Consider the following 25,000-nt stretch of genomic DNA (forward strand, 5'->3'; position numbering starts at 1 on the left):
TGGTGTCGTACAGAATGGGATTCGCTCGTACCATCTCAATTAACAGGATGCAGTCTTCATCACTGATCTTGCAGGGTACCATTTTCAACCTTTTTTTTTAAAGAGAGAGAGAGACAAAGATGTGAAGTAAATGTTGCAATTTTAGCGTAGTAAATTTAGAGCTCAAAATCCACTGCAAATTAAGCCTCCAACTTTGCAGAACCTGAATTTGTAAGCATAACATTGTCTTTTAAGATACCTTTGAAGTTGTGGAATGGTTGATATTACGTACGCACTTTCTCGTCATTTTTGGCTCACGAAGTGTAGCCTATGCGATCGTAACTTTGTCTGTCTGTGCGTTCGTGCGTGTGTGTGTGTGTGCGTGTGTGCGTGTGTGCGTGTGTGTGTGTGTATGTCTGTGGTAGAAACTTTAACATTTCCGAGTCTATGTGTGAGTGGTTATCCAAGACTATGGATAAAGCTCGCATAAGATTACGTCACGGTCAAAAGTGTTTGACGTCAATTAATGCATCATGACGGCATGCCTCCCTGTAGTCTTTCTCTCTCGCGTGGTGTGTGTGGTCTCGGTCATTGTTATTTTGAGCGGGCCGAGACTATTTGGCAGTCGTGTCCCTGTAAGTAGGCTACATGCAGACACAGACAGATCTAGATCTAGTGTCTCTCTTTCTTGCACAGTGTCACCTAAGCTTACTGTGTGTGTGGGTGTGTATGTGTGACGGAGTGATTGAGTTTGTGTTACTGTTTGTCTATTTCTTACGTGAGCCTTGAAGGCTTCGCCTCTTGTTGTCAATGAAAATACCAATTAATCAATTTTACTTATGTATGGAGCTCAATCCGTCAATTAATTTCACAATAAATATTCTTTGGTTTGATTAAAGGGACTTGTATCAAACATTAGTAAACAAGAAGGGCAAAGCCCATACGACTCACATGCTTGACCTCGACCTTTAGGGTAACTAAACCTAGCAATGACATCATACACTAAGAACTGCTTCACACATTTTTCCTACCAAAATACATGTGACCTTGACCCAAGGTCAAGGTCATCCAAGGTCATGCAACACAAAGCTGTTAATTCAAGACATAGGAAGTACAATGGTGCTTATTGGCTCTTTCTACCATGAGATATGGTCACTTTTAGTGGTTCACTACCTTATTTTGGTCACATTTCATAAGGGTCAAAGTGACCTTGACCTTGATCATATGTGACCAAATGTGTCTCATGATGAAAGCATAACATGTGCCCCACATAATTTTTAAGTTTGAAACAGTTATCTTCCATAGTTCAGGGTCAAGGTCACTTCAAAATATGTATACAATCCAACTTTGAAGAGCTCCTGTGACCTTGACCTTGAAGCAAGGTAAACCAAACTGGTATCAAAAGATGGGGCTTACTTTGCCCTATATATCAAATGTAGGTGAGGTATTCAATCTCAAAAACTTCAGAGAAAATGTGAAAAATGTGAAAAATAGCTGTTTTTTAGGCAACATTTATGGCCCCTGCGACCTTGACCTTGAAGCAAGGTCAAGATGCTATGTATGTTTTTTGGGGCCTTGTCATCATACACCATCTTGCCAAATTTGGTACTGATAGACTGAATAGTGTCCAAGAAATATCCAACGTTAAAGTTTTCCGGACGTCCGGACGGACGTACGGACGACTCGGGTGAGTACATAGACTCACTTTTGCTTCGCATGTGAGTCAAAAATGCCAGTGGATCGTGAGCTATGAATTTACAACGCTTAAGTTACACAGGAAGCAAATTTGCTGGGCCTGTTATCATGCGTGATATTTTTACAAATATAACTGCACCACAGTGATGCCCACTCAAACGTAATCGCAGCATATTATAAGATGCGCGCAGCAATAACCGCAGTCAGTTAGAAACAGCGTGAATGTTCCAATTTTTCTCATGTGTTTACAAAGCTAGCAAACAGACGCCAGTGGTTACACGCAAATGAATTAATCAATAATTAGTCTGTAGACATGTGAAGTTTTTGAGCCAAGAAAAGCTGCATTGATCTATACCCCTAGATTTTGCAAGTAGTTTTTGACTGAAGAAAAGTTGACTGGAGGCACTATGCACTTACTTTTCTAAGCGACTTGCAGAATCATCCTGCCCATACATGTCCCTTTCAGCATCGCTCAACTCTGCATTGTCAGAATCCACTGCAGGGCCACAGTCATCTCTGCTAAAAAACACAAACCATTACGTATTAATATACCGAATTGACCATGACAAAACAACCAGAGTAATCATGACATATCTAAAAATTCTAGATTTAGGGAATGATAAAGAATTCAACGCAATCATTTTTCAATCACATACAGCAGTCCGTCTCATGAACAGACACCCTTGGGCCATAGAAAACCTGTCCGTACATTGCAGTTCATCCATTTTGATACATTGATAAATTGATACATCCAGTATCACGAGGCAAGCCCTGAAGTGGAATCCACAAGGGAAAAGGAAGAGAGGCCGGCCGCGCAACAGCTGGAGACGAGACACTGAAGCAGAGATCAACAGGCAGGGGAAGACCTGGAGCCAGATCGAAAGGGCAGCCCAGGACCGTGTCGGATGGAGAATTGTCGTCGATGGCCTATGCTCCCCCGGGGGTTCATAATGGCCTAAGTAAGTAAGTACATTGCAGTTGGCCGGTCATCCCCCCTCCCCCCCCCCCCCTGCCCCATACACTCACACAGAGACTCACAAACTAACTGATAGAGTCTATGTTAGCCAAATCTTGTGGCTAGCCGGCTCTAATAATCTGGGGATAATACTTGGCAGAGGTCACATGTAAAATGTCATTAACATATGTTCAGTACTTCTTATAGAATTTCTACAAAGAATACAATGCAAATATTCGGGGGTGTCAAAATACCTAAATGCTCCTTTTGCTTGCTGCCATTGTACAAGAAACAGCATTAGGAGATAAAAGATCACCTGCCTGTCATTGGTATTTGTCTGTGGTGTATCTTGCATGTCCACTTTATAAATTATAGCCGATAGGTCAAATTTCTAGAGAATGTTTAATTTCGTTTTTACAGAAAAGTTTCATAATGTTAATTTTCTAAACTTTTGAATGATGTTTTACCTGCTGCCGTCATCTATGTGTCCTTCTAGAAATTTCATCAGGCGTAGGAAGCGCCATTTTTTTGCACTCTCCACCACATCAGGATTTTTCTTGTTGCGGATAGCTTTCCGTTTCCTGACATACGTATCTCGTAGGTTTTTCCACTTTTTCTTCCAGTCTACATCTGAAAGTAGAAATACAATGTCAACAGGTATATGACTAATCATGTCAGAGCGAGAGAGAGAGCGAGAGCGAGAGAGAGCGAGAAAGAACTACAGCAGTCCCTCTCATGAACGGACACCTTTGGGCCATAGCAAACCTGCCTGTACATTGCAGGTGGCCGGTCACGAGAGGGGTAACCCCCCCCCCCTACACCCACACAGAGACGCCGATTGAGTCTATGCTAGCCACTAGTTGCGGCTGCTGAACGATAACATCAAACTCCTAATATATTTGTAAAATGTTTTGTTCAAATTATTTTTATGAATGGTGTTAAAAGAAGAGATAACAAAAATCCTCAAGGCAGTGAACGCACTCGCCATGCACTGACATCATGCGAAAGCAGCCACACAAACACCGCACAGAGGCAGCATGTGAGTGCAGATGCTTCTCCCCCCTCATCATCCTTTCACACAAATTGCGCACACACCACCGCAACCTACCCTCCATATCACGCCGCCCAATGGTTTCTGCAATGTGTTGCCACATGGTAATCGCCTTGATAGGGTCTCTGAAGTCAGGAGATGTGGTGTCGTACAGAGTGGGATTCATTCGTACCATCTCAATTAACAGGATGCTGTCTTCATCACTGATCTTGCAGGGTACCATTTTGAGCCTTTTTTTTGAGAGAGAGAGAGAGACAAATATGGGAAGTTAATGTTGCAACTTTAGCGTTGTAAATTTGTAGCTCACAATCCACTGCAAATGAAGTCTCGAATGGTGCAGAACCTGCTGCTTCTTGTAAGCATAACATAGTCATTGTAGATACCTTTGAAGTCCCATAATGAACTGTGCAGATACCTTTCGTTTACATGTGTTTGGAGACTCTAACATGAAGTTTTATGTCCACGGACAGTCGGCCTAACATGGCTAACCACTGCTCATTTCTGATTATTCAGGTGAGTCAAATGAAGAAAATGATAATTTTTCATTACTTGACCTACATTTGATCGCACTGCGACAGGCGCAGTGGCGTAGTGGTAAGACGTCGGCCTCCTAATCGGGAGGTCGTGAGTTCGAATCCCGGTCGCTGCCGCCTGGTGGGTTAAGAGTGGAGATATTTCCGATCTCCCAGGTCAACTTATGTGCAGACCTGCTAGTGACTTAACCCCCTTTGTGTGTACACGCAAGCACAAGACCAAGTGCGCACGGAAAAGATCCTGTAATCCATGTCAGAGTTCGGTGGGTTATGGAAACACGAAAATACTCAGCATGCCTACTCAACGAAAGCGGAGTGAAGCTGACTATGCTCTCAGAGCATAGTGTGGGGAACCCAAATGGGCAAACGAGCTCACACGTAACCCGAAAATTCTGGAACGCTGAAGAAGAAGAAGATCCCACTGTGACCTTGACATTTGGTTGATGGTAAACAAATTTGAGTCATTTCTGGACATCATCAAACTCTGGAAGTATGTAAAGTTTCAAAGCTGAATAAGCTTCAATCACTTATGAGTATACAATAATCGAAAATTTTTATTTAAATTTTCATTTGATTAATATACTTACCCGAATCACATAATAGCATTGACACACTTCGAGATGCCTAGGTCATGATAAAAGCTACCCGTCTAAGTATAAGGGAAGCAACCCCAACTAAAAAAGTGACAGCACCAATGTACTTGCCACCCTGGGTTGCCTCCCATGTAGGGCACTACGTCACCATTGGCGCGTACCACGTCATACACCTCAATCGACTTATATAGAATACTAAGAAACTATAAAGCGGGGCAGGCGGGAGGGAATTACTTATGTGATTCGGGTAAGTATATTAATCAAATGAAAATTTAAATAAAAATTTTCGATTAAATTACATATTCTTACTCCGAATCACATAATAGCAGATAACTCCAACAAGGTGGTGGGTAAGATCAAAATAGTTCAAACTCACTCAAAGAACTGGAGAGGCATTGTCCTACTGAAAGCCAGAAAGCTAAGAGTAGGACGTCATCCAACCTCCTAGACCTAAACGGCCGAGGAGGAGGCCCGGGACCTGGAAATATGAGCTCGGGCCGAGCAGAAGGGGAAGAAAAAAAGGAAAGCTTTAACAAGGTGGTGAGGAGATCCCAAGCCACTCTAAAGCCTTGCCAACAAAAAGCTGGCCCGCTGCCGCAAGTCAGGAAGGGCCCCATGAGAAAGAACATCTAACTCACTCTAAAAAACCCTGACAGGAACTGGCCCACTGCCAACAGACAGGAAAAAGGACCGAGAACCATCCTGATGACGGCGCGATGTCTCTCAAGCAAAAGTTGCGAAAGACAACATCAGAGAGCCCGTAAGCTGTGCTCAGCACTTCTTCCAATCTCCTGAACCATAAAAAAACAGCCCAGAAAGGGGCTCAAGTCTTGAAAAACCCGAGCCGAGTAGAGGGACAGACAAGCAGCCCCCCCCCCCCCCCCTTACTATTGGAAGGAAATGCCAAAAACCCTGGAAACGACCAAGCGTAAGGTTGACCGATCATAAATGAAAAGCACCAAGCTTCACCAGGACCGTAAGACAATCATACCAAAGTTTAAAGCCTTGGGATGGAGAGAGGCCCAAAAGGCCGGAGAGATAACGGTCAGCTCCAGAGAGGAGTGACCTGTTTCCGAGAAAGAGAGAGAGACGTCTGAGTACAAAAAACCAGAGTCAAACTCAAAGATAAAATCTCAGAAGAGACGGTCACCAGAAGTCCACTACCAGTCCATGCAGAAGCATAGAGGGAGGTAAACAGAGGAAGCAGCGGCCTATGAAAAAGCGTAAGCTGCCAGCAGAGCGGAGATCGCGGTGGCCAAAGCCTGATGTGACCGGTGACTCTAACCGAAATGACTAAAGTCAGAGTGTTCACAAAGCAGTCTGCTTGTAGGTAATTGAAAGAAAATCAAAAACCCAAAACAGAAACGAGACTGGAAAGGAAAAACGGAAAACCGTGAAGCTAACCAGCCTTAAGACTCCCTGAACGAGAGTTCTCAAGAAGAAGGGCCCGAAGTAAATTTCGCGGCCGACCGAGCCCAGAAAATTCCTGAGTCTGGCTGAAAAACCAAACACGTCTGATTACCTCAGAACCGAGAATCAGACACGGAAAACGACAGGCAAGAGTCCGTAATAGTTGCAAGTGGTAGAAGGGTGACCGTAACAGGCAACCCACCCCACCGGAAGTCGACCCGACTCGCCTCATGGCAGGATGAGGGAGAAGAGGAAGACACAAATTCTAGAGACACGGAGACCGTAGTCGCCCATGCCAGGCAGGAGACTATTACACGGGCTAAGGCTGAGAGCCATAACGCCCGTAGACCTGCCATCAAAGATGCTGGGCTAAAAGCCCGCACCAAGAAACCAGGAAATTAACTAGACCTCTGCCGAAAGGAGAGGGTTAGCCAATAAAGCTGAGAAAAGTGATAGGCCACAAGAATGACTCCTCACCATGCATTGCCAAAACCAATGCAAACTCAGGAAAATCTGAATGTAACTTCCGAGGCCAACTCAAGTAAACCTTAAGTTTGGACGAAACACCAGAACAAGTCCGATCGCTAGAGAAAGACAGAGTCAAACTCGGCGAAAGACCCACTAGGACCGAGTCCATAAGAGCAAACAACAACCACCACCACCGACGGATGGAATGGCTGTTGCACCAGCCGAGGCTAAAAAACCCGGATGCTCTAATGCCGGCTGTTGTTCCAAAAAACACAGACTATGACGTCTGTGAAAGAAAGAACCTCTCCGGATAAACCTGAGCTGAGGACTTAGCCTGAAAGGGCTGAGTCTGCTTTAGGTAGAGCCTGTTTTGCTGCTTCAAAGCTTGAAGAGCAAAAGAAGAGACCTGAAGGTCCCTACAAGTCTGTATCTCCTTGGAGGCCAGGAGGCCAGGGAGGCCTTGGAGGCCAGGAGGCCTTAGAGGCCAGGAGGCCTTAGAGGCCAGGAGGCTAGGAGGCCTTAGAGGCCAGGAGGCCTTAGAGGCCAGGAGGCCAGGAGGCCTTAGAGGCCAGGAGGCCAGGAGGCCGAAGAGAGACCCATCCACCAAGGGTGAAGAACTAAGGGTGTCTCTCATTGATTCCTCATAAACTAGGAATGGGCGAGAAACAAGTCCCGTCTGTACATGACCGCATGGGCATTGTGCAGAGAGGAAGGCCTCCTCTGTTCTAAATTCGCCCAAGCAAAGGTGGAGAAAGCATCCCCTGCGTCCTGCTCTTTACTGAGTGTAAAGGGCGCCAAGGACTCCGTAAAGGAGTGTCTCCGAAATGGAAGCAAGTTCCAAAAGCTGTCTGCCCACTTCCTCAGAGGGGAAGAGAGTCTGCTCAGAGAGCAGGGGACTCGAATCGTTCCCCAAAGAAGAAGTTCCGGCGTGACCGGCAAAGGTGCACGCGGAAGGGCAAAAGACGACAGCAAATTCCGGGACGTCTTGGGCAAAGGCAACTTCCTCTGAGCCGCTAATGTCCCGAAAGAAGAAGCCTGCGCAGGAGAGGCAAACCAAACCCGCGCCAGTTCCATAGCTGGCCGTGAGGACAGCAAAGAAACCGGAACTAGAGGCAGCCGCTGCCGGAAGACGAGGGTTTGGCAAAGATGGGAGAGAGTTGAAAGGCCACCAAAGGCGACACCTTAAAACGGAAGTAGCCTTCCTTCTCTCTCGCCGACTGGGAACCAGTCTTTATTGAAAAAACGTCGGTAGACGCAATTTCGACCAATAAACCCCTTCCGGGCAAGATCTGGAAGAGACTTCATTCGCCGCTTCAAGAGCAACCTTGAAGAGGGACGAATACCCCGAGAGCGTCTGCTAACCATCAACCGAACGAGAGTCCGACGTGGTAAGCGAAGGGGCTGGCTAAAAGCCATAAGAGCCCAAGACGGACGCTGAGCGGGGAAGGCCGGAGCCTGAAGCCCCTTTCCTGCAAGTCAACGGCCAAACTTCACCCCTGACTAAGAGGAGGATGAGAGGCGTCGAAGACCAAAGGCACAGGAAGTGAGGAGAACGGCAGAACCCACTACCGAAGTGTGTGGTAGCTGCTAATCCGCCTGAGGCAGGGAGCCTGCAAGCCCAAAGGGCACTGCTGAAAAAAAACCAGCCTCAAACCAGATGGGACCATAGCAGGTCCACTATCCAGTGAGCCCCCACTTCCGGCCGGAGCCAGAAGCGCAGCGGTCGCGTACGATCGCCGACGTAAGGCAATGTTCAAACCGAACGTGACAGTAGCCTGTGCACTAACCAGTGAACCTTCGCTTCCAGCCGGAACCAGAAGCAAAGCTGTCGCGGACGACTGCTGAAGTAGGGCAAGACTCGAACCAGAAGTGACAGCAGCCTGTGCACTAACCGGTGAGCTCACACTTCCGGCTGAAGCCAGAAGCGCAGCGGTCGCGTACGACCGCCGACGTAAGGCAAGGTTCGAACTGAACGTGCCAGTAGCCTGTGCACTAACCAGTGAACCTACACTTCCAGCCGGAACCGGAAGCACAGCTGTCGCGTACGACTGCTGCCGTAGGGCAAGGCTCAAAACCGGACGTGACAGCAGTCTGTGCACTATAACCAGTGAACCTACGCTTCCGGCCGGAACCGGAAGCGGCGCTGTCGCGGACGACTGCTGAAGTAGATAAAGGCTCGAACCAGAAGTGACAGCAGCCTGAGCACTAACCAGTGAACCTACACTTCCGGCCGGAACCGGAAGCTCAGCTGTCGCGGACGACTGCTGACGTAGGGTAAGGCTCAAACCGGACGTGACAGCAGCCTGTGCACTAACCAGTGAACCTACACTTCCGGCCGGAACCGGAAGCGCAGCTGCCGCGGACGACTGCTGACGTAAGGCAAGGTTCGAACCGGACGTGACAGAAGCCTGTGCACTAGCCAGTGAACCTTTTACTTCCGCCCGAAGCCGGAAGCAGCTGTCGCGGACGACTGCTGACGTAGGGTAAGGCTCAAACCGGACGTGACAGCAGCCTGTGCACTACCGGTGAACCTACACTTCCGGCCGGAACCGGAAGCGCAGCTGCCGCGGACGACTGCTGACGTAAGGCAAGGCTCGAACCGGACGTGAACGTAGTCTGATCACTAGCCAGTGAGCCTTTTACTTCCGGCCTAAGCCGGAAGCAGCTGTCGCGGACGACTGCTGACGTAAGGCGAGGTTCGAGCCGGACGTGAACGTAGTCTGATCACTAGCCGGTGAACCTCTGCTTCCGGGAACCGGAAGCGCAGCTGCCGTAAACGGCTGCTGCAGACACCAACCTTGCTGTGGCCGGATCCCCGGAGGGACATGCACTGTTGCGCTACCGCAAGCGGAAGGCAACAAATGCCGGCCAGGAAGAGGAGAAGAAGGTCCCCGCGGGACCGTCCAGAAAAGTCACGGCGGACAGCAGCCTGGTCCAGAGAAGACCCGGAGTCTGAAGGCACAGGCATCAAAAGACGCCAAGGAGAGAACGTCACCTAACCCCCAGGCGGGGGGCAGAGCTGGCGACGATGTCCAAGCGCGGCAAAGCCTCGCGAACGAGGAAATCTATCTCTGGAAAAAATCAAAGATAAGAGTAGACCCCAGAGCACAAGCCCTGGAGCCGAAATCGTAGTAAAACGACAGCCTTAGAGGCAAAGACGGACGACTGAGAGCCAGACGGCAAATCGTCCGTAGCAGAAATCGGCACAGAAAAACGAAATATTAATCTTGTGCCAAAACTACAAAGACAGAGTTCTTCCAAAAGAAGAGGATGCTGAGGATTAGGGCTTAGGAGTGCCCAATGCCCTAACCCTCGGCCTTAGCTCCCTCTAATTCTCATGACGGCCATGTTAACGCCGAGAGAAAATAAACAAACAACTGAAACTAAATGGCGACCACAAGGAAGCCAACAACCACTGAGAACTTCAAAGTCCAACAGACGTAAGAAATTCTCAGCAGAAGACAAAAACAAGTCACAAGACTATAAAGGAAAGATCTCACCAGCTGCAAAGCCAGCAAGAAGACGGGAGCCGTGGTCGGTGGGTGTCGGCAGACACAAAAAACAGCCAGAGCAAAGCCAAAACACGACCGTCAGTCTCAAGTGATAGAAGTCGATTAAGGTGTATGACGTGGTACGCGCCAATGGTGACGTAGTGCCCTACATGGGAGGCAACCCAGGGTGGCAAGTACATTGGTGCTGTCACTTTTTTAGTTGGGGTTGCTTCCCTTATACTTAGACGGGTAGCTTTTATCATGACCTAGGCATCTTGAAGTGTGTCAATGCTATTATGTGATTCGGAGTAAGAATATGTAATTTAATTTTCCTTATGACTAAAAATAGTTCCGGCAGTGACACTGAAATTTGATGAAGGTCAACCAGACTTGGGGCATGGCTGAAGGTCATGAAAACCAAGAAATGTGCAGCCTCAAAAACATCTGAAAAAAACATTTTTTTTATCCACAGTCAGATGGACAGCCAGCCATGCGTCCGTCTAAATATTTCTCATTACTAAAGCTCATTGAATACTCAAGCCAACAAAAGCTGCAGACACGGTTCTAGATTTAACAAGTAGTTCTCGGCGGGGAGAAAAGAACCGTGTAGTTCTCGGCGGGGAGAAAAGAACTGTAAGCACTGTGCACTTACTTTTCTGAGCAATTTGCAGAATCCTCATCCCCATCCATGTCCCCTTCAGCATCGCTGAATTCTGCATTGTCAGAATCCATGGTGCTGAAAAAACCAAAACCATAATATCTACTGTAATGACAACAGCAAAACATACACAAAATCAAAACACACAACCAACAAGTCGCATGAAACAGTTGCAAAACATTATGTCAATCTGTCAGCCAGAAATTAAAAACAAGAACGCCGAAGCAAGATTATAACCATTCAGTCAATCTAGTGCACTGAACTCTGTCCGCTTTCCTCTCACCTTCCAAACACACACACACACACTACCATATACAAAACCACTCATAAATATCATTCGGACCACAAGTGAGAGAGAGAGAGAGAGAGAGAGAGAGAGAGAGAGAGAGAGAGAGAGAGAGAGAGAGAGAGAGAGAGAGAGAGAGAGAGAGAGAGAGAGAGAGAGAGAGAGAGAGAGAGAGAGAGAGAGAGAGAGAGAGAGAGAGAGAGAGAGAGAGAGAGAGAGAGAGAGAGAGAGAGAGAGAGATGAAATTACAATTTATTGAACAAAGAGATAGAGCAAAAGTAAATTTTCTAAACTTTTGAACAATGTTTTACCTGCCGCTGTCATCTATGTGTCCTTCCAGGAAGTTCATAAGGTCAAGGAAGCGCCATTTTTTTACCACTTTAGGATTTTTCGCATTGCGGATAAGTCTCCGATTCCTGACATACATGTTTCGCAGGCTTCTCCACTTTTTCTTCCAGTCTACATCTGAAGGTAGAAATACAATGTCAACAGGCACATAGTTTAATTAATCATGACAGAGAGCCAGGTGCAGTCAATTGCAAATAAAAGTGACAGTGCACAGAAAACCCAGGGTATTTATTGAATTCTTTTACAAAATTATTTCAATATCAACTTATATCAGCTACACTATTCTTTTTAATGACACAAATACATATATGTATAATGGTTATTCTCCAGAGCTGTGTACCATTTTGTGACATGAATTTTCAGTCCTTTGAATGATTGCAAGGTACAGGCAAATCCAGCTAACTCACAAACGGTTAAGTCAAAAATTCGCTTAGCACACAAAGAAATTCTGGTCCGGAATTATCCCTCTTTATCTATGTGTACAAAGTACCCTGAGCTCGAAATAGGATTTCTCTTACGTAAGTCGAAAGACGGATAGCACACAACAGAAAGTCAGTCCCAAAGACAAAGTTTACTCTATATTTACTACAGCAACTCGAAACACGAAACTTGGCGTCTCACACTAGCGCATTGTGTAACCTTATTCCCTTCTTCTCTACACGGACGTCACACCGACTGGTCAGTCGGCACGCAATAAAGTATGAACTGAAGTTAGGAGGGGGCGAGGAGTAAGGAGGGGGCGAGGAGTAAGGAGAATTATCCAACTCCAAGAAAACATTCTGAAAAAGGTGGGGAAGTGGTGACAAGGCAGTGAACGCACTCACCATGCACTGACATCATACGAAAGCAGCCACACAAACACAGCACAGAGGCAGAGGCAGGTGTGCAGATGCTTTGTGAGAATAAGCGTTGAAAACCAGTTTGAATAAAAAACAAGTCGCGTAAGGCGAAAATACAATATTTAGTCAAGTTGCTGTCGAACTCACAGAATGAAACTGAACGCAATGCAACGCAGCAAGACCGTATACTCGTGGTCCACCGCTCACAGCATTGGCAGTGAAATTGACAAGAAGAGCGGGGTAGTGGTTACGCTATGCTGCATAGCACGCTTTTCTGTACCTCTGTTCGTTTTAACTTTCTGAGCGTGTTTTTAATCCAAACATATCATATCTATATATTTTTGGAATCAGGAACCGACAAGGAATAAGATGAAAGTGTTTTTAAATTGATTTGGACAATTTAATTTTGATAATAATTTTTATATATTTAATTTTCAGAGCTTGTTTTTAATCCAAATATAACATATTTATATGTTTTTGGAATCAGAAAATGATGGAGAATAAGATAAACGTAAATTTGGATCGTTTTATAAATTTTTATTTTTTTTTACAATTTTCAGATTTTTAATGACCAAAGTCATTAATTAATTTTTAAGCCACCAAGCTGAAATGCAATACCGAACCCCGGGCTTCGTCGAAGAGTACTTGACCAAAATTTCAACCAATTTGGTTGAAAAATGAGGGCGTGACAGTGCCGCCTCAACTTTCACGAAAAGCCGGATATGACGTCATCAAAGACATTTATCAAAAAAATGAAAAAAACGTTCGGGGATTTCATACCCAGGAACTCTCATGTCAAATTTCATAAAGATCGGTCCAGTAGTTTAGTCTGAATCGCTCTACACACACACACAGACACACACACAGACACACGCACATACACCACGACCCTCGTTTCGATTCCCCCTCGATGTTAAAATATTTAGTCAAAACTTGACTAAATATAAAAACCAGCAGATAGAGCCGCATGTCATAATCATTCTTCTTGTCTGGCTTTATTGACTGCATGCCGATCTTGTGGCAGTGACTTTTCACTCTTCAGTCGGACTGTACACAAACCGCTCTCACTCTCCCTCACTGACTACCCTAAGCCCTGACAACTGATCCTTGGAAATTGTTTGGAAGAGTACACCTCTCTATTTCTCTCCAATGCTCTTCCTGCTGACTTCAGTGACACCGGACACCCCACTGAGTTTAGCCAGCAACCCCCCCCCCCCCTCTCTCTCTCTCTCTCTCTCCCCCCAGCCATGGGCTGTTTGGTGCTGTGGCCAGAGAGGTGTCACCGGCTAATTGAGGCCAGCTGCACTGTTCACTCAGAGCAAAACTAGTTGACTGTGTCTAACTTTTGACAAAGCAACACAACTGAAGGGTTCACAGATTAGGTAACCGACTCACTGGTCAAGGCTGCAGGGAAACAAGAGTATCTTGTCAATGAAAGAGGTTACACACAGATACGCGATGCTGAGAACGGTGGCCGATTTTTCACTCTCTTTCTCGGAGGGCCTTCATCATTGCAGGGACTGCTGTAAAGAAATGCTTGCTCAGAAACTAACTCTTTTTGCATTGAAACATGCACCAGAACTGGTGGACACCATCGACAATGTCAAACATGAAATCGAAGCAGTTTGCTTGAGGAAACGGTCGTCAGCAACTCAAACTTCTCTGTTTTCTTTTTTTAAGAAAATCTGAGGTGACTTTCTTTGTGGCCCCGCCCCCTCCCTCTGTAAGGACCCCCCTCCATAAGGACCGATTTTTGTCAACATTTTCAAGGTCGCTAGAGAGGGGTTCCACTGTACTATGACCAAGTCGAAATTTCGGATAGGACACAATAACAATTCGGTCCCTTCAATTTCGTCTTATCCGGATTTGCCTGTACATGTATATTAAATGGCAACTAGAATGTTTTCTCTACTTTTTTTGCAGACAACAGAAGTTCCTACACCTGCCCTATGTTTCTTTAAAAGATCGCTCTCGATAGCTGCTTTCTGTGCTTGGGAAATGACATGCTTTTGTGCAAGTGGGTTCAAGATTGCGGACGAATGTCAGCTAATGAGCAATGTGATCGAGTTTGACAGTTAAACAGGCATTGATGACAAGCTAAGAGTTTGACAGGTAAAACAGGCATTGATGACAAGCTAAGAGTTTGACAGGTAAAACAGGCATTGATGACAAGCTAAGAGTTTGACAGGTAAAACAGGCATTGATGACAAGCTAAGAGTTTGACAGGTAAAACAGGCATTGATGACAAGCTAAGAGTTTGACAGGTAAAACAGGCATTGATTACAAGCTAAGACATTTTTGATGAAAACATCGTACAATACGATTGTTATAGGAAAAGTCTTCTTCAACAAGATTTATAGTTAAATATTTACAGTCAAAGTTTTCTTCAATAAGATTTAGAGTTAAAATACTTTTTTATCATCCCTTAATTGGAGCAATTCATGTGGTAGAACTGTCCGATTAAAGAAGGTATCGTCGTAATGAAACACAAACACTACGGCCGCCATTTTTGTTTTTCTGCACACTTGCTTTTAAGACGCTGCGAAACGGCCTGCGGCAGTGTTCATATGGCTTTGAATATCGAAAGAAAAAAAGTTGTTTAGCATTTGACCAACATTTCACTGGCCATCTGGGCGAGCTGCCAAACAGTTTCTACGACCCCAGCGAAAGTTTTACTCGCCCCTGGTGATCGGGCAGATGATTTGGCCATCCCTGAACCAGTATTTACTAATGAAATCAAACTTTTGTGTCCCTGTGAGTGTGTGTGCGTGCCTACTGTACGTGTGCAGTTCTGTTACATAGCCCAAAAGTATACACATGTATCCCGCCCCCCCCCCTCCATCTTCCTTTCACAGACATTGCACACACACCACCGCAACCTACCTTCCACGTCATGCCATCTGCACAGAACAAGTAGGCACTTGTGTTGTGCATACATATATGTGAGCACTGCACGTCTATGCGATCACCCCCATCTCATCCTCCTTTCACAGAAATTGCGCACACACCACCGCAACCTACCCTCCATATCATGCCGCCCAATGGTTTCTGCAAAGTTTTGCCACAAGGTGAGCGCCTTGATAGGGTCCCTGTAGTCAGGAGATGTGGTGTCGTACAGAGTGGGATTCCTTTGTACCATCTCAATTAACTGGATGCAGTCTTCATCACTGATTTTGCCGGGTACCATTCTGAACCTTTTGTTTTTTGAGAGAGAGAGAGACAAAGATGGGAAGTTAATGTTGCAACTTTAGCGTTGTAATTTCAGAGCTCGTTATCCACTGCAAATTAAGCCTTTGCAGAACCTGCTTTTGTAAGCATAACAGTCATTTTAGATACCTTTGAAGTCCTGGAATGGTTGGTTTTACGTATGCACTTTCTTGTCATTTTTGTTGATGAAAATACCAATTAATCAAGTTTGTTTAAGTTTGGAGCTCAATCAGTCAATACATTTCACAATAAATATTCTTTGGTTTGATTAAAATGCCACTAGATTGTGAGCCATGTATTTAAAACCCTTAAGTTCAACAGCACTGAAGCAAACTTGCTAGGCCTGTTATCATGCGTGATATTTTGACAATGTTTTCTATACCACAGTGACGTCCACTCAAACGTAATCGCAGCATATTATAAGATGCACGCAGCAAGTCAGTGTAAAACAGCGTGAATGTTCCATTTTTTCTCATATGTTTTCAAGGCTAGCAAACAGACGGCAGTGGTTACACGCTAATGAAACTTTGGCAGTACCTGTATCAATAATTAGTCTGTAGACATGTGAAGTTTTTGAGCCAACAAAAGCTGCACTGATCTGTACCCCTAGAATTTGCAAGCATTAAGTTCTTGACGGAAGGAAAGTGACTTAACAATGTACACTTACTTTTCTGAGCAACTTGCAGAATCATCCTGCCCATACATGTCCCTTTCAGCATCGCTCAACTCTGCATTGTCAGAATCCACTGCAGGGCCACAGTCATCCCTGCTAAAAAAAAAACAAAAAAACCCAGTGTATTTATAAAAATGTTCTGACAAAATATGTTAATATTATAAGATGTTTGGTGGTCACATGTAAAAATGTTCAGTACTTCTCATAGAATTTCTACAAAGAATACAATGCGTATATTCGGGGGTGTCAAAATACATAAATGCTCATTTTGCTAGCTGCCATTGTACAAGAAACAGTATCCAGAGATAAAAGATCACCAGACTGTCATCGGTATTTGTCTGTGGTGCATCTTGCAAGTCCACTTCATAAATTATAGCCGATAGATCACATTTCTGGTGAATGTTTAATTTTGTTTGCACTTTTCATAAAGTATATTTTCTAAACTTTTGAACGATTTTTTACCTGCCGCCGTCATCTATGTGTCCTTCCAGGAATTTCATCAGGTGAAAGTAGCGCCAATGTTTTGCCCTCTCCACCACTTCAGGATTTTTGTTGCTGCGGATAGTTTTCCGTTTCTTGACATACGCATCTCGCAGGAATTTCCACTTTTTCTTCCAGTCTTCATCTGAAAGTAGAAATACAAATTACAATGTCAACAGGTACGTAATTAATCATGTCAGAAAGAGAGAGAGAGAGAGAGAGAGAGAGAGAGAGAGAGAGAGAGAGAGAGAGAGAGAGAGAGAGAGAGAGAGAGAGAGAGAGAGAGAGAGAGAGAGAGAGAGAGAGAGAGAGAGAGAGAGAGAGAGAGAGAGAGAGAGAGAGAGAGAGCGAGAGAGAGCGAGAGAGAGAGCTAACTGCAGTTGTTCGCAAATAAAGTTGTCACTATGTCAGTGCACAGAAAACCCAGTTTATATATAGATGATTACCCGGCTTTGCCGGGTGGATCGCGAGACAGAGTATGCAGCGTGGCGGTTCGCCGGCTTAGAGCACGTGTTGAAAATGTTCATCCACCAGTTTGTGCCCGGGGTCCACCTGAATATGCCCACCAAATTTGATGCAGATCCGTCGAGAACTCCTGACTATTAATGGTTGCAATGAATATTTACGATGGGAGGGGTAGTATTAGTGGCAATATTTTGAAGATGGGAGGGATTTTGTACACGAATTGCAATATTTAGATGTAGTACCTGTGCAGAAAAGCGCTGGTCGTTGTGTGGCGGAAGTGAAAGAAGTGAAGAAGTAGAGCCGAAAAAAAAAGTGTTTAGTTTCGTAATTCGTATCGCGAAACAGAGTATTTATTCACCGCGGTTCACCGCAACGCGAACACACACACACACACACACACACAGAAGCCGTATATATACATATAGATATACAGAGATAGATGACGGTGGATTCTCCGCGTGGCTATAAATAGATTCGACCTTTGCACTTTTACAGTGAGGACAACGGGTGCAAGAAAAGCGTCCTGGACAGTGACCTTCTAAAAATAGTAACGGGAATATCTGAAGCTGCTTGTCATACCGTAGCATTCTGATCAGTCATCGCTCAACGGCTATCGCCAGTTATCTCAGAGAATGAGCCGTACTCATTTTGACTTGAGCTCAGGATGATACCGTAGCTGTGATCGGAAGATCAAACTTCAGATTTTGAAGAAGCTCTTTCTCATTCAGTATTCTTGCAAATACCGTACGCGATTGACGCCACACGAAGGAAGGGAGATAAACGCTAACGGGAATATCCGGCTTCGCCGGGATGAAAGCGTTGTGGACAGTGACCTTCTTATGGCGTCAATCCATATTCCCGTTACATGTATTGCGCACACACACCACAACACACCACCACAACCTACCCTCCATATCATACCGCCCCATGGTTTCTGTAATGTTTTGCCACATGTTGAATCGCGCCTTCCTTGGTGCCTTGAGGTCAGCCGCTGTAGTGTCGTACAGACTGGGATTCCTTCCTACCATCTCAATTAACTGGATGGTCTCTTCAACACTGATCTTGCCGCGTCCCATTTTCAACCTTTTTTTTCCGAGGGAGGAAGACAGAAAGACGGGAAGTTAATGAGAGAGGAAGACAGAAAGACGGGAAGTTATTGTTTCAACTTTAGCGTTGTAAATTCACAGCTCATAATCCGCTGCAAATTAAGCCTCCAATTTGACAGAATCTGCTTTTCTAAGCATAACAAGTCATTTAAGATACCTTTGAAACCACAGAATGAACTGTGCAGATGCCTTTTGCTTACATGGGTTTTAGAAGAAAAACGATTGCCACAGCCACATTTTCATCGAAGGGGAGGCAACTCTGTCGATATTTGATGCACTTTCTCTTCATTTTTTTCAATGAAAATACCAAATTATTAATTATGCTCAAGTTTGGAGCTCGATCTGTCAATTAATTTCACAATAAATAGTCTTTGGTTTGATTAAAGGGTATTCAAATTAAGTCCAAAATGCCACTGGATTTTGAGTCATGAATTTACAATGCAAAGCTGTTGCTTCAAACACGTCAGAGAAAACTATCATCTTTGACCTTATGACCCAAAATAGACCTGGCTGTGACACTGAAATTTGAGGAAGGTCAACCAGATTTGGGGCATGGTTGAAAGTCATCAAAACCAAGAAACGTGTTATGTTTCAAAACTGTAGCTAAAACAAAAGCTGCGAAAACTTGAACATAAGTTTATTTTATCCACAGTCAGATGGACAGCCAGCCATGCATCTGTCCAAACACTGCTCATTACTAAGACTCACTGAATACTCAGCCAACAAAAGCTGCAGTGATCTATACCCCTAGATTTAGCAAGTCATTCTATGCGGAAGGAAAGTAATTGTAAGCACTGTACACCTACTTTTCTGAGCTTGCAGAATCCTCATCCCCATCCATGTCCCCTTCAGCATCGCTGAACTCTGCATTGTCAGAATCCATTGTGCTGAAAAAACAAAAACAATAATAACTACCTAAATGACAACAGCAAAACAACCACAATAACAAAGCAAACAAATACCCGAACACCAGTGTTGGAGCCAAACTCTGGGGTCCTGCCGACGAACTGCGCAAGACTGCGGACTTCCTGGCAGCCACTGGTCTGAGGATTTAGCACGGCCATCAACATCGAACGCAGAAGAAGAAGAAGAAGAAATACCCGAACACCACCTCTAACATTACAACAAAGCAAACAAACAACAAGTCGCATGAAGCGATTTCAAAGCATTATGTCAATCTGTCAGCCAGAAATTAAAAAGAAGAACGCTGCAGCGTGATTATAACCATTCAGTCAATCGAGTGCACTGAACTACGTCCGCTTTCCTATCACCTTCCAAACACTCACACACGCACGCACACACACAACCGTATACAAAACCACACATAAATATAATTCGGACCACAAGAGAGAGAGAGAGAGATGAAATCAAATCAAATCAAATCAAATTTTATTTTTCGAGGGTTGTGGCATAAGGCCCAAAAAAAAAAAATTGTCTGTTTCTGGTAACATGGCTAAAAAAATAGGGTAGGTAGGTAGGGATTTTTTTTCTTTTTTTTCCCAAATGTAGACCAATAAAACTAACTTTAAAAATCGCGCAAAGAGACTGGATTCACTAAACATACAGACAAGACACTGAACACATTTACAAATCTGTGACAAAGACTGAAAGAGTATGACATGTTTTTCTTTGTTTACCTGGTCTGATATTTCCATGATGAAACAGAAAAGAAGACTTGAGACATCTTACATCTTGAGCTTGGACAAATGGGAAAATTTTTTGAGTTTGGAAAATAAAAGTTTAGGGTCGGCGCCGAAATTTACGGTCGGTCGGGTGACCAGAAACAGAAAATTTTTTTTTTTTTTTGCCTAAGCAATACAACGAGCTTTTTAATTTTTTCAATCAGCCCTCGCCCAGAGAGGGGACTAATCTAATCACATATTTACACGGATATTCAGTGAGTGAGAGAGAAAGAGAGAGAGAGAGAGAGAGAGAGAGAGAGAGAGAGAGAGAGAGAGAGAGAGAGAGAGAGAGAGAGGGAGGGAGGGAGAGCGAGAGAGAGTCAGAGAGAGAGAGAGAGAGAGAGAGAGAGAGAGAGAGAGAGAGAGAGAGAGAGAGAGAGAGAGAGAGAGAGAGAGAGAGAGAGAGAGAGAGAGATGAAATGACAATTAATTAAACAAAGGCCGTTTTCCCATTTCCGAAAGAGATAGTTAATTTTCTAAACTTTTGAACGATGTTTACCCGCGCCTGTCATCTATGTGTCCTTCCAGGAAGTTCATCAAGTGCTGGAAGCGCCATTTTTTTGCCCTCTCCACCACTTTAGGATTTTTCGAGGTGGAGACAAGTCTCCGTTTCTTTGTGTACATATCTCGCATGCTTTTCCACTTTTTCTTCCAGTCTTCACCTGAAGTGAAAGCAGAACTACAATGTCAACAGGTACATAATTTAATAAATCATGACAGAGAGCGAGAGAGAGAGACACTGAAAGAGAGAACCAGCTATAGTCAATTGCAAATAAAGGTAACAGTGCACAGAAAACCCAGTGTAATTGTATTGAAATTGTGTACACATTTACAAAATAGTATTCTAATATCAAATAATAAATACATGTACTACAAGCACAACAAAATAACATGCCAAGAAAAGCCCACTAGCTTATCTAATTTCTTGTTCTTTCTTTTTGTTTGTTTGGAAATTTATATAGTGCTTTTGCAAAAAAAGTCACAATCAACCAAAATAATTTTTTCTTTTCATTCCTAACTCTCCTTTCCTTTTATTTGCTCTATTCTCTTTTATTCCAAAGCATTCTGGTGAATTAATTGAAATCAGTGCAACAAGTCAGTCACAAATTACTGCACACGAACGGTACTACATGTACTTGTCTCCAAAAAAACCCGAAAACCTCATCAGAAATTAAGAAAATTCGTCCTTAGATCATGTTTTGTTTCATAATTGTTTGCAATCATGACTTATATTTGCAACTTTCATCGTTCATGGCTTTATTTTCGTGTTTGTGCGAGGATTTACGAAGGAGCGGAAGCACTAATCACATGACATCATCAATACTTGTGCTTTCGAGTAACAAGAGTTACCTCCCTTGCATTGAAATTGTTGCATCGATTTTGTCGAAAATCCGGCTCTCAACACAAATATATAAGGGTGCCATGCATGTAGCATGAATCAGGCTTACTTTTTACAGGCATGTCCAATACTTCACTTTGAAGATAGATTTAGTTAGTCTAGATGGGGTTTTCAGGTGTTTTCGGAGGTTTTCGGAGACAAGTAGTACCCCACGCAACCGTTCGTCCGAGTACCAAGTAAGGTGTCCCGAGGTTAGATGGCAGCATTATACTTATAGTTTAACAAAATGCAGTAAACAAATAAACTTGGAAACAACAAATTGTGTTTGGCAGAACATAAGCCTGCTTCGCATCGACTTTATTTGACCAATGTCTGTGTTTCGACAGAATCTCTTAGACCTGCGAACCGATCTCTCGCATAGACGGTCAGTCTTGCCGAAATTCAAGTCTTTCTGAGTCTAAAACTGATCTTCATTAATCTTTATCCAATATATTGTAGCAGGAGAGCCCTACTGTGACCAGCCCAGAGTTGCAGGCACTCAGTCACCCCCAACCTTCCCTTTTGTTACCCCAGCCCCTTCCTCACTGCCAGCCAGCAGTGGTCCCAGAGTGTAGTCTTTGAGAGAGTATAAAAGGGGTCAACTTAGCAAGTTTCGGGATCAGTGCTGAAAAGCGCGCCCACTTTCCTTCTGGAGTAGTTGTGCTGAAAAGCGCGCACGCTCACTTTCAGACTCTACCTCCTTTCGTTTGCTTGTGCTGAAATGCGCAGCAAGCCTATGTCTGTCTATTCGTTCGTTTGCTCGTGCTGAAAGGCGCAGCTAGCATGTCTGTATAAATTGTATGTTCGTTTGTCTGCTCGTGCTGGAAAGCACAGCATGTCTTGTAAGTTGTTGATTCGTATGTCAGTTCAGGGGCAGAGCTGTTGACGTGTCTGTCTGTCTGTCCGTGTGGAATAGGGCAGGAAGGAAATAGAATAGGACATTTATAGTTCTACTTGTATGTATACCAGTTAGTTGGGTATATCTAATGCTAGGTAAGACTTAGGATGTTTGGATGATTTGATGCTTTGTTTGATCTGATTTATGAATTGCTTTTATGTTCGCTATAGTATAAATAAAACCTTGTAACTGTGTTTCCTTTGAGTTATGGTGAATACCACTGTACCGTGTACGTACAAGTAGTGTGGGAACGTGCATGAACATGCTTGTGTCGGTAACACAGAATGTAAAACTTTGTGTGAGCTTGCTTCTATTCTATCTTATGTGTTGTAACTTCTGCCTCACCTTGACTGTTGTCCTGTAAATATATATATATGTTGTTAAAACTGTACGTAGCGAATTCTAGCATCCAAAACATACACCAAAATATTCTTGTAACACACAATCTAGCACACTAAGAAACACACAGGGTTTCCTCAGAATACCGAGGTCAGCCAGTAATGTAGGCACATGAGTTTGAACACAACGCGAGGCATACTAACTGATTGTGCAACATTACAGAGTCAGAGTAAAGTGAAGATTATAAGTTGCTCTCCTTGGAAATCTTCAGCCTCCCCCTGCGAACTTTTAATGAGGATACGGACCCTCTTAGGGCTCCGGTTACAATATTATATATAATATAGCAAAGACCAGTTCTTTGAATTGAACTTAAATTAAAAGCAAATCTTTTAATAAAATGAACGAATTGGTCCTACTCCTAAAACAATAATTCCGTTGATCAAATGCCAGAAGTGGTTTTTCAACGTGTCACAGATACAGAAAAGTAGCTTCTGGAGGGTGTCGGTTCTGGAGCCCAGCACCGACTCGTCGGTCTTCAGCCACGGCCTTCAGAAAATAAGAATTGTCATTGTCACACGTATTGCGCACACACCGCCGCAACCTACCTTCCATGTCATGTCGCCCCATGGTTTCTGCAATATGTTGCCATGCGGTGGGCGCCATGATAGAGTCCCTGTAGTCAGGAGATGTGGTGTCGTACAGAGTGGGATTCGCTCGTACCATCTCAATTAACAGGATGCACTCGTCAACACTGACTTTCCAGACTCCCATTTTCAACTTTTGTTTTTGAATGAGAAATGACAGAAAGACGGGAAGTTAATGCCTCCGTCTTCTATGCTTTACCAGCCTGTCAACCGCCGGTCAATGCATCCAAAATGTTTAGGTTTCACACTTGCGTGTGCTCAAACTTGCAGTACCCAAATTGCCAAAAGAAGAAGAATAAAAGCCTTTGCAAGTCTGAAACAGACGCGTACGCGGCACTTCCGCTTTGAATAAAGACCGCCTGGCATCCGGATCCGGTTGTTGTTGTTTACATCTCGATGAACAGGCCCCCGATGTTGTTCAATTTCTCTGTACGGGTAGTAAGCGGTTATACCAACCGAATCCTTCTTATTCTTCGCCCCTAACGGTTCTACCGTGGAGACAGGAGATGTTCTGCACATTTTGGTTGTTGTTTAACACTGCAAAATTTAAAGTCAGGCGAAAAAGTGCGATGATAATCTAAACAGGTTCCTGCAATGTATCGATCTTGATCCTGAAATGAGCGGCAGCATGTGAAACAACAACAATCATTTTCATCTTGCGTCGGAATTGTACGGCAGATTCACCTCCCTTGAAAGAGCATGTTCGAACAGATTTTTCTTTTGGATTACTGGCAATGTGTGTGCGACTGAATGAAGATAATGGGATATTTTCTGTTAAAAGCTATGATCATAGTCGTTAGAAGCCGACAGATACTCTGTGCTATCTATTACTATTAGCAAGTCGGAGTTGTCCTTTGAGTTTTTGTTTGACTGGCAAAGAGTTGTGTCCCTTGAGTCGTTCCACTGTCTCAGCCTCCACACCACAGGCACTTGACAACATCCTCGTCACCATAGTTATCTTCCCTGAGTGTATGTGTCCCACTGATCTATTTTTAGATCAGTGATGTGTCCACTGTGTGTTTATCTTCCCAAGGGGTGAATTTTCAACATTCCATTTGATAATTTATTGTTAACCAGAAAAATGATTAAACCCTTTTAATTGATGCATTTTGTACACACAACAAAAAGTTGTTTGCACTTTTGTTTTCTTATATTGTGTTTTAGATTTTGGAAATGAAATTGAAGAAGAAAACACGGTCACACCACACACTTCTGCTGTTGCAAACACAATGAATCAATAGACACCGATTCCATTTAAATTATAGTTGTCATGCACAGAAGCTCACACCACCATTCATACTAGGTACAGACCTAAGTACGCAAAAAATACATACACAAAGTTTATTCACAAATAAATGCAACTACTGGTCATTCACAGTCACTCATTAGTTCAAAACACACTCACACACACATATATTCAAATCAAATGGAATCAAATACAAAAAGTTAATCACTGTGGACAGAGTTAACAAACAAACACGGGCTTATCAATCAGTACAGTACAGCTCTGTGCAAAACAGCATGAAGCTTCAACAATTTCCAGACATACAATTATATGTCAAGGCACAAGGCCCTGTGAACATGTTGACTGAAAAACATCTTCCATAGTCCCTTTGTAGTTTATCATGAACCAAGATACAGTGGAACCCCCCTTTTAAGCCCCCCCCCCCCCCCCCAATTTAAGGTTATCTCCCTTTTAAGACCCTGTTTTTTAAGATTTTCAGTTCATAGCCTATGTAGATTTACCCCCATTTTAAGTCTCCCTCCATTTTAAAGGTCCTTGTCTATATTTTTATACCGAAATCGCCATTTGACCATTAAA

The 25,000-nt window shown here is 43.9% G+C and overlaps 2 protein-coding genes across 3 annotated transcripts in view; both read right to left on the reverse strand.

Annotated features, from left to right (window-relative positions):
- Positions 1–23,538, reverse strand: part of LOC138975623 (uncharacterized) — a 36,244-nt gene extending 12,706 nt beyond the window's left edge. Inside the window, exons 1-13 of one of the 2 annotated variants that reach the window (XM_070348354.1) lie at positions 23,140–23,538; positions 20,419–20,581; positions 19,044–19,124; positions 18,039–18,214; positions 16,649–16,811; positions 16,181–16,279; positions 15,328–15,500; positions 11,431–11,584; positions 10,828–10,911; positions 3,738–3,910; positions 3,097–3,259; positions 2,092–2,193; positions 1–89 (exon numbers count right to left, since the gene is read on the reverse strand). The exon at positions 1–89 is cut by the window's left edge and continues 81 nt beyond it. In XM_070348354.1, the coding sequence (XP_070204455.1) occupies positions 1–89; positions 2,092–2,193; positions 3,097–3,259; positions 3,738–3,910; positions 10,828–10,911; positions 11,431–11,584; positions 15,328–15,500; positions 16,181–16,279; positions 16,649–16,811; positions 18,039–18,214; positions 19,044–19,124; positions 20,419–20,581; positions 23,140–23,305 (1,786 nt within the window). In that variant the 5' untranslated portion in view covers positions 23,306–23,538. Of the gene's footprint in view, positions 90–2,091; positions 2,194–3,096; positions 3,260–3,737; positions 3,911–10,827; positions 10,912–11,430; positions 11,585–15,327; positions 15,501–16,180; positions 16,283–16,648; positions 16,812–18,038; positions 18,215–19,043; positions 19,125–20,418; positions 20,582–23,139 lie in introns of both variants that reach the window. The other variant, XM_070348353.1, reaches the window with a different exon arrangement.
- Positions 23,539–24,505: 967 nt separating this feature from the next.
- LOC138975625 (uncharacterized) overlaps positions 24,506–25,000 on the reverse strand; it is a 6,821-nt gene continuing 6,326 nt past the window's right edge. The window contains exon 4 of the mRNA XM_070348357.1: positions 24,506–25,000. This exon is cut by the window's right edge and continues 2,239 nt beyond it. The gene's annotated coding sequence lies outside the window, so the exon portion shown is untranslated.

Source organism: Littorina saxatilis, linkage group LG9 (assembly GCF_037325665.1).
Source record: "Littorina saxatilis isolate snail1 linkage group LG9, US_GU_Lsax_2.0, whole genome shotgun sequence".
Classification (NCBI taxonomy): domain Eukaryota; kingdom Metazoa; phylum Mollusca; class Gastropoda; order Littorinimorpha; family Littorinidae; genus Littorina; species Littorina saxatilis.